The sequence below is a fragment of the Hipposideros armiger genome, unplaced genomic scaffold (genome assembly GCF_001890085.2).
Source record: "Hipposideros armiger isolate ML-2016 unplaced genomic scaffold, ASM189008v1 scaffold_110, whole genome shotgun sequence".
NCBI lineage: Eukaryota > Metazoa > Chordata > Mammalia > Chiroptera > Hipposideridae > Hipposideros > Hipposideros armiger.
In genome coordinates, this window is record NW_017731460.1 from 2162 (window position 1) to 11809 (window position 9648).

Genomic DNA, 9648 nt, shown 5'->3' on the forward strand with positions numbered 1-9648 from the left:
GTCTATCTCCCCTTGGGTGAGTATAGGCCTTTGAGTTTCTGAATTGGAGTTTCCAGGATCTCCAGGACCTCCTGGGGAAGGAGAAACTAAGAGTTGCCAACTCAAACTTGCACAGAGCTAAAGAACAGGCCATATTCCTTCAACCAGACCTCTCCACATTTATTCATTCAATAAGTATTTATTGGATGGACTCTGTTCCAGCTATCTACCATTACATAACAAATCATACCAAAACTTAGTGGCTTATATAATAATAGCAATCATTTATTTTTATCTCTCACAGTTCTAGGAGCAACTAGGCTCAACTAGGTAATTCTCACTCACGGTCTCTCATATGGTTGCAGTCAGATGGCAGCTGAGACTGGAATCATCTCAAAGCCTTCCTCAGTGCATGTCTGGCAGTTAGTTGATGCTAGCTGTAGGTTACGTTTTCAGTGGGGTTTTTGGCTGAAACACCTACATGTAGCCTCTCTATGTAGCCTGGGCATCCTCATAGCACAGCATCTGGGTTCTGAAAGGGAACATCTAAAAAAAGAACAGGCCAGAAGGAAGCCATATTACCTTTTATGATTTAGACAACATCATTTCTACCACAGAGGCAAGTCATTCAACCAGCCCATATTTAAAGGGAGGTCAATTAAACTCTGTCTCCTGATGGGAAGACATGTTTTTGCAGACATGTCTTTAAATCACCACATACCCTTTCTGTGTGCCAAGCACAGGACAAGGCACTTGGGATAGAGTGGTAGGTCATACAAACGCTGCCTTTATGGTCTAGTGGTGGAGAAAAATACTACTGCAAATATGTACACAATTGTAAACTTTGATAGTGCTGTGGAAGATGAGGAAAGGAAGCCACGAGAAATTATATTACACATTTGTGTGACCTGGACCAGGCACCCAAAGAAGAATTCCCTCAAGAAGAGACATCTGGATTGAGAGCTGAGACATTCGTGGATGCTAACTCTGTGAAGTGAGTTGAAGGAGAGCCTTCTAGGCAGAGGGAACAACAGGCCATGGCCCTAGGGAAAGAGAAAACGTGACCTGAGAGTCAGCCAGCATGTGTGGAGGCAGATAGCAGAGGAGGGAGGTGTGAAACAAAGCTGCAGAGTTGGGCTGGAGCCAGGACCCCAGATTTTGTAAGCCAGGTGATGATATTGGTCTTTGGCCTAAAAGCTGTGGGAAGTTGAAGGGTCACTTACTGGAGAGTGATATGAACAGATCTGCATTCTAAAGATCACTTTGGCTACTGTGTGGATGGCCCCTGCCAGATGCTGAGTCAGGACCCGGAGGGCTGGGAGATTCCTGTCTGCAGTACTTCCCCTCTCCATGAGACTCTCCCACACACATGTTCAAGCCAGCAGCAGCCTGGGTCCTACACCTCCAGGCTGGACTCCTGCAACCTATACCTGGCCTCCTCGGTCCCTCTTCCCAGGTACAGGAAGTCCTGATCTTGCATTACTCAATTAGTCACTCCTTTAGCCTATCAGTCAGTTGGTGCAGGGGGTTGAATTGAGACTCCCCATCTCCCCCCCCCCAAAATATATGTTCACATCCTAATCCCCAGAATCTGTGAATGTGGGGAAAAAAAGGTCTTCATGAGTATAATTAAGTTAAAGATCTCGAGATGAGATATCCTGAATTATCTGGGTGAACCCTAAATCCTAGGACAAATGTCCTTATAAGGGTGAGGCAGAGAGAGATTTGACATGGACAGAAGAGGAGGAAGTAATGTGACCACGGACATGGAGATGGGAGTGATGTGGCTACCCGTCAAGGAATGCCAACAGCGGCCAGAAGCTGGAAGAGTCAAGGAACAGATTGTTCCCGAGAGTGCAACCCTGCTGACATTTTGATTTCAGCCCAGTGATCTGATGTTAAACTCTGGTCTCCAGAACTATGAAAGAATAAATTTCTGTCTGTTTTAAGCCACCCAGTGTGTGGTAATTTGTTACAGCAACTATAGGAAATGAATACATATGGGCACTTCTCCAGGTGTTCCTTCCTGAAGAGCTTTACTGGCTCCTTCAGGGGACTGCAAAGTGACAGAATACCCCAGGGTCAGTTCTCAGACCTCTTCTTTGTCTATTTTCTCTCCCTATGCGATCTCATCCATTCATTTGGCTTTAAAATGCCATTATTTTGCTAATACCTTCCAAATTTTTTCCACCCAGACCCTTCTCATTTGCTTAAAGCCCTCAGGGTCCTCCCCTCACACCAACCTAAATCCTTACTAGGGCTAACAAGGCCCTGTGTTGTCTGCTCTTGCCCACCTCTCCAACCTCATCTACATTCCACCTTCCCCTCTCACATTGGTCTTCTGGCTATTCCAAGATTGTGGCCAAGATCTTCCCCAAATGAAGACCTTGGCATTGCTTTTCTCTCTATTTGGAAAGCACTTGCACACCCGCTTTGCATGTTTTTTGTTTTTGTGTTTTTTTCTCATTCTCATCCCCCAGGTCTCAGATTTATGTGTCAGGGAAATCTTCCCTGACCATTACATCAACAGGGCCTGCTGGATACTCTCTCCCAGAGTCCTGTTTACTTCCTTTATAATATATGATCACACTCTGTCATTGTTTTGTTTGCTTGTTGTCAGCTCTCTAAGAGCAGGCATCTTGTCTACCTTATTCACTGCTATATCCCCTGCACCCAGCATATGACCTGGCACAAACGAGATGTTCAATTACTATTTTTTCAAATAAGTAGACTAAATTAGTGGGTTGGACTATTGGCCAGTCAGGCTGTACGTGAGGCTGGCAATGAGTCTCCTGTGAGCCTGCTGGTCAATCTGAAGTTTTGATCAGCCTAGAGTAGGTCAGGCAGGCATTGAGCAGTCTGGTTGCTCTGTGAGGTGGGTCTGTGTGGCTGATGAGTCCCCTGTGAAGTCAGCCCAAAATTCTGGGGGACACAAATACGTGAATGCTGAGGCACACCCCCAAGAAGCTTCTGGCTTACCTGTCTACTTAGACAGGTAGAGGCTTAGAGGCTCACTGTTCCCCATTGCCCAGCCAGGAGGTGAAGTGGGGGTGGTACAGGGTGAATAGGGGAAGGCTGCAGAGCCTGGCCCAAACTCTGGCAGCTGCTCCTCAGCAACTCTGCTGTAGGGCTTCCAAACTCCATAAAAGTCTCACCTGGCGACTTCAGTGCTCAGGAAGAGCCTGTGCAGGAGACACAGAGAGGGCTTTGTGGCTTCTTCCTCACCCACCTCCCAACCGCCCTTGACCTGTGTGCCCTCTGCTAATGGAAACTCCCCTCCTGGTCCTGGCTGCCTGGCCCCAGGAGACAGGCTGTGGTGCACGTTGCCACTGCTGGCTCTGCATGGGGGCGGGACACGGGTCTACCCTTGCAACTGAACCCAGCCTAGGTGGCCCTCTCCGTAGACATGAGGAGGCCTTGCATGGATGCTGGTAATGTCACAGTTAATCCCAAACTCCCCTAGGAACACCACTGGCTATGGGTGGCTAGAGTCCCATCATAGATGACTATGTGTAGGCAAGTGTCAGAGACACTTGTGTAGGAAGCAGCTGTTTGCAATAACTAGGCAGCAGCACCCAGGCTGCCGGTAATCACTGAACCTCCATCCTGCTCACTGACAAACTCCATGACCAGGAGGCCCTGCTCCAGTGACATCATCTTCCTCGCACACTGCTGAGGGAAATGAGCTCAGGGAGGCCATCGGAGGCAGTCTGTTTACTTACAGAGACCCTGGCCGTCAGCAGCTCTTTGACCAGACATTCCCTGTCCTAGCCAGCATGAAGCAGAAATTTCCTTAAACACATTATTTTGGCTTCAACCTACCACTTGCTCCCTTGCTTTGAATTTTTTTTCAAGAGGAAAATTCCCAGTTCTGGCCCCAAATAGAGCAGCCTAGAGATGGTGGAGAGAGATCACAATCACCCCCAAAAGGACCTTTTGCAGGTTAAGTTGCTCCTACCTCCCCAGTAATCCTTGGAGCTGGGAGATCATCAAACCAATTCTCACTCACCCATGTGTGTGCTGGGGGTGGGGGTCAAAGGGATGGCCGGCACAACCCCAAGGCAGACACACTCTCCTGCCTCACTCAGGGCCTCGGCCACCCTGACCTCATACTCAGAGCATTTCCCAACTCGGCAACCCCGGCTAGGCCCTAGACCCCTCCCTCCTTCCCTCCAGGTCAGGGATATTTCAGGAGAGCCCAAGAGACACCAGTTTTCACAGGCTCCAGTGGATTCCCAAGATGCTCACCCCCTCCAGCCCTGGTTGAGAGAAGTGATCACCTGCCCTCCCGCTCTCTTCGTGTTGTTCCTGCTAGAACTCAGCTGTTCTAGAGGCCTTGGGGGGATGGAGGCATAGATGTCTCCTTAGTCTCCCCCGTGCTCCAGGTTCCCAATGCCATCTGTGTTAGAAGCAGAGCAATTCCCTCCCAGGAAGAGCAATAATTTGAGACAGATGCCTTCTGCGTAGCTGGATTTGCCCACTATTGGGACTGGTCAGGCAGGCCCAGACATGTTGGGGAGCCTGAGGCCTTACCTGACCCAGCTCTGTCCTGTGTCTTAATCCTACTTAGCTCAGCGTCCTGTGGCACCAAGGAGGGGCTCAGGGGCAAAACCAGGTCAGAGGAGGGCACTGAACCTGTTTTTCACAGTACTTACATAAGGCTGAGGAAATGGCAAGGGTCCCTATCGGAAAATGAGGTAGAGGGAACGTCTCACACACAGATCTGAGTTGGCAGCCTCTTAGAAGCCACTGAAGAAAGGGCCAGATTTTCTCACCCAACTGTCCTCACCCCCACCCCCCAGCCAACACAGGGCCAGAACTCCCTAAACATGTGGTTCCAATGATTTAAATTAGTCAACATGTCTACACAACCCAGAATTTGTAAGGTACGAAAGTTAGAAACACCCTAGATAAGGACAGAAGCTAATATTTATTGAATATCTGTGAGCCTGGCATGATAGTGAACACTTTACACACATTATCTTATTTAACCCTCACAACTCGGAGGGGAAATAAGTAATTCTAAAAGAGACACAGCTTGTATATGGCAGATCTGGGATTCAAACCCAGTCCTGTCTAAACCTAGAGCTTCTACAACTAGGCGTATCTCAATTTGGCTTCTAGAAAGTAATCAACTCAGGAAATCAATCATACTCCTTCTGTAAACCAAGCAAGGCCTATAAGTTAAATGTGTGGTGATCCAGCCCCTCCATTCTACAGATGAGGAAACTAAGGCCAGATCACAGAGTGAGACTAAACTGAACACAGAACAGTGGCTGGGACTCAGATCAGGGCCCCTCCCACCACCCAGCCTGTCTCATAGTCCTAAGTCAACCCAGGTGAGGGAAGGGTGGGAGGAAAGCTGTGGGCTTTGCCCTCTAGGCAACAAGACAGACGAAGATGAACAAACAGAGAAACACACACATAGACACATATAGATATCCACACATGCAGAGGCATGGATACCCGGGCAAAGATAAACACACAGGCACTATACCCATATACTGTATTATTCTCATCTCTTTACGTGCTGTGGTTCCTTTCCAGATTGCAAGTTCCATGAGGAAACAGGCAAAAAGGGCCCTTAGGGCCGGCCGAGTGGCGCAATGGTTAAGAACTGGCTTGGGACACCAGAGGGCCCCGGTTCGGATCCCACATATGAGGGCCAGTGACACTGCCCTCCACAGCTAAGATGCTGAACAACAGCTCAACCTGGAGCTGGGCTGCTGTCAGTCGCCGGCGACGGCGTACACTGCAGCCCCTGCTGCAGTGGGTTGCCATGGGCTACCGTATGTAGCCAGCAGCCAGCGTGAGCAGCCAGCAGCCACAGTGAGCGGCCATCCAGAAGCTGGTGACTGATCTGCCTCGCTTGGGAAGAGCTCAATGATGGTGCCAACTTGGGCCAGTGAAGCAACGTCCTCCACAACTAGACTGACGAACAAAAGGACAGCAACTTGTCTGTTCCCCTCTCCCCAATTCCCCAGCACTGTTCCCATTATCCCAATTCCCCAATAAAAATCTTTAAAAAAAAAAAAAAAGGGCCCTTACCCTGGGCCCACCCTTTAGATGGCCACACTCTAGCTTTATTCTGGCTACACCCCACCCTACACAGTGAGAAGTCCCTGAGACCGAAGGAATGGGCCCACCAGAAGCCCACACCATCCTCTTGGATTACAATTCAGGTACATGAGGGGGCCGGCTGAGTGGCTCCTAGAGACTCACAAGCCTAAACTTACAGCAAGAAAGACAGGTACATTTTACACCAAAATAACCTAAATGCGCACATGTATACTTCCATGATATGTGTAGGGAGGCATAGACCCCACTCATCTATGCAAAGATATAGAGGCCCACATACATGAGTTTACACAGATGGGGACACAGACATATGCAGGCAAACACATAAGTACACACTTTCCCACCAAGAAACCGAGCTTCAACCAGAAATGCAGCTGCCTACACTTACAAACACAGAACAGTCACACGAATCCACAGTGATCCACACAGCTAGATAGAGACAAAGCTGGAGGCCTGAGACAGACTGGGAGTGAGACACCTGTCCACAGAGACCCCTGGGCCACCATGGGCTCCCACACTGTCTGCCTCACTCCCACGCCTGGGCTCTCTCTAGCCAGGGGGCTCCTGGAGGAATTCCTTTTGCATACTGGCTGAGCAAGGCTGCTCTCTCTCCTCCCCCGCAGTCCTAGACCAGAGTCCTAGGGCAGAGAAGCAGATGGTGTGTGCTGGGGGGTTCCACCTTCCCAAACACTCTACCCTCCTTCCCAAGATGCCTCCCATGACCTGGCCAAGCCCAGGCCAGGCGCTGAACTCTGGACAGTGTAGAACACCACTTCCGTCCTGGTGCCCCAGCTCTGCTCCCAACAAGATGATTTAGGAGGAGCTGGTGAACAGCGCTTTTCCAGAAGCCTTGCTTCCGCAGGAAACCGCGTGGCCTTAAGCCTGATCTCCAAAACAGGCGTAGGATGAAAACACCTCTGCTCCTCTGCAAAAACATGGGCCGCCCCTTTCACTCAGAGCCCCTAACGTCATTCTAGCCACAGCATCCACAGTGTCCCAAGGCAGTGGAGTCATGAAAGGCCTGGGGTCCAGTCCTGTTTCTCCTGCTGATTCAGGGTGTCCACCTCTATGAAATGAGCCATTTGGGTGTGATCACTTCAGATCTAGCTATAATGATGTAGGAGTCTCAAATTTTCCAGGTAGCCCCTGGGCAAGGGTGAAGGGCCTTGACCTCAGGTACAGCGGCCTGGTGTGGGCCTCCTCTTAAGTCACACAGTCGTTATTACAGAGCTGTGTAGGGAGTGGCCTGAGGCTGAGATGCCTGGCACTGAGGCAAAATGAGGACTCAGGGGAGGGAATGTCCTATGTGGTCTGGAGACAGACGGCGACCTCTCCTCTCCCTTCCACCCACTCACCATGTCCCCCAGGCCTCTGCTGGAGGTGGACACAAGGCTGCAGCCCCACCCAGCCGGGCAGGGAGACAGGAATGCTGCTCGGCACAGCTGGCTGGACAGGGGAAACTGTTTATTCTCTGATGTTAGGAACATCTCAGACAATCAGGGGGATTTGGCTGCTGGCAGCTCCTGGATGTGAGGTCTTGAAAAAGTCAACTTAATCAGAGCAGGCTGATGGCCCAGACTCTGAGCAGATGGGGAAGGGGGTGCCAAGTAAGGACTGCCCCTCCCTGCCCCACATTCAGCATGCACCCACATGCACCATGTGCACCTCTGAGCTCACCTCCTGGGTCTGCAGTGACGGGCTGGAAAGGTAAATGGAGCTGAGCCCAGAGCTCTTGTTAATATTGTAGGCATGAGGGCAGATTTCCCATGGTCCCACTCCCAGCATCCCAGGTGCCCCCTGCTTATGAGACATGGCAGAGCTAACTGCCTTAACAGCCTTAACCTGGGAAGGAAGCTCAATTTGCATCCCCTGGGCCTGATGTTTGCATCCCTGGCCCACTCCAGCCTCTGGCCTAGATCCTTTTTGCTCAGGCAGCCCCTCTAGCTGCGGCCTTACACTTGCCTGCCTTTTTTATTATTCTACAATAGCTCTAGAATCAGCTTAGGTGCTGCCTTTTATTGGCCTTTTCACCTTGGGCAAGCCACTTCTCCAAGCCTGTTTCTTCTCCAGTAAAATAAATATTATAGTATCGGCCTCACAAGTATATTGTGAGGATTAAATAATTCTTTCAATATGCCCATCGTGCAGGAGGCACTTGATAAATAGTAGTGCCTTTCAGGGCCGGCCGAGTGGATCAGTTGGTTAAGAGCTCGCTCAAGAGTTTGAGCTCTGAACAACAGCGGTTCGAGTCCAGCCCAAGCTGAGCAGCCGCTGAGCTGCCAACAGGTAGCAGGATGGCTCAGCTAAAAAAAAAAAAAAAAAATAGTAGTGCCTTTCTTTCTATTGGTGTAGACCCAACCCCTGGTCTTCCTGAGGGCCAGGCCCCTCAAGTGTAGCTTATAACCCCTACTCGGGTCACATCCACCCATTGCTGCTCGCAGATCTCAGAGTGCCCTGGGGGCCCCTAGTCCAGAAGTCTTTACGCAGACAAGTCCAAGTTGCCCTAGGAGGCACCTTGATGCTGAGGTCACAGAAGTCCCCCCAGAACACAGTGGGGCTTTTTGTGTGTTTTGCCCATCTCTCATTTTGCCCAGGTTTGAGTGCCTTGTGGGGATAGTCCAGAGGCCGGGACAAACTTCATCATCCTGACTCATTCATTGGAATTCACATCCCTCTATATTTAACAAAGGGTTTACACCAAAAATAATGAAATTCCAGGATGGCAAAGGGTATCACTTAAGGACCTCTCCCTGTTTTATTCCCCACAAGGTCCAAGTTAAACTGTTGAATAAAAAGGAGTTTATTGGTCACATAAGTGAGAAGTCTGGCTTTAGACACAACTGGATTCAGTACTCAAACATCATCAGGACTCAGCTTCTCTTCCTCTCTTGGCTCTGCTTTCCACTGTGTCACTGTCTGTCTGAGGCTTCACATGGCCGCAATACAGCAGCAGCACAGCCAGCCTCTCACATTGAGAACCAGGGAGAATGCATGTGCCTCTTTCCCAGCTGCCCCAGCAAAAACCTCCTCATAGGGGTGACAGGTTAGCTCAGTTGATTAGAGCATGGTGCTAGTAACACCAAGGTTACTGGTTCGATCCCCACATGGGCCACTGTGAGCTGCGCCCTCCTTAACAACAAAAAAAGAAAAATCTCCTCGTAGACTCTGAGTGGGTCACGTGCTTGTGTCTGAGCCAATCACTGAGGCTAGGGGGAATGCAACTTGCTGATTGGCTAGGGCCTAAACCACTACTCCACCCTCTAGAGCAGCAGTTCTCAACCTTCCTAATGCCGTGACCCCTTAATACAGTTTCTCATGTTGTGGTGAACCCCAACCATAAAATTGTTTTCATTGCTACTCTATAACTGTAATTTTGCTACTGTAATGAATCGTAATGTAAATATCTTTTTGTTTTCTGATGGTCTTAGGCGACCCCTATGAAAGGGTTGTTTGACCCCCAAAGGGGTCGCAACCCACAGGTTGAGAACTGCTGCTATAGAGTGTGAGGTGGAAGGGGCAGTCAGCTTTACCAACATCTAAATAAGAGTGGAAAAGAGGTTGGTTCCCCAGAGGGAAGCTGCGGTATGTATG

At 49.9% G+C, this 9648-nt stretch overlaps 1 protein-coding gene across 2 annotated transcripts in view; it reads right to left on the reverse strand.

Annotated features, from left to right (window-relative positions):
- Positions 1 to 229: 229 nt before the first annotated feature.
- PARP16 (poly(ADP-ribose) polymerase family member 16) overlaps positions 230 to 9648 on the reverse strand; it is a 36733-nt gene continuing 27314 nt past the window's right edge. Inside the window, exon 6 of one of the 2 annotated variants that reach the window (XM_019647357.1) lies at positions 230 to 525. In XM_019647357.1, the coding sequence (XP_019502902.1) occupies positions 432 to 525 (94 nt within the window). In that variant the 3' untranslated portion in view covers positions 230 to 431. Of the gene's footprint in view, positions 526 to 3002; positions 3162 to 9648 lie in introns of those variants that run through there. The other variant, XM_019647358.1, reaches the window with a different exon arrangement.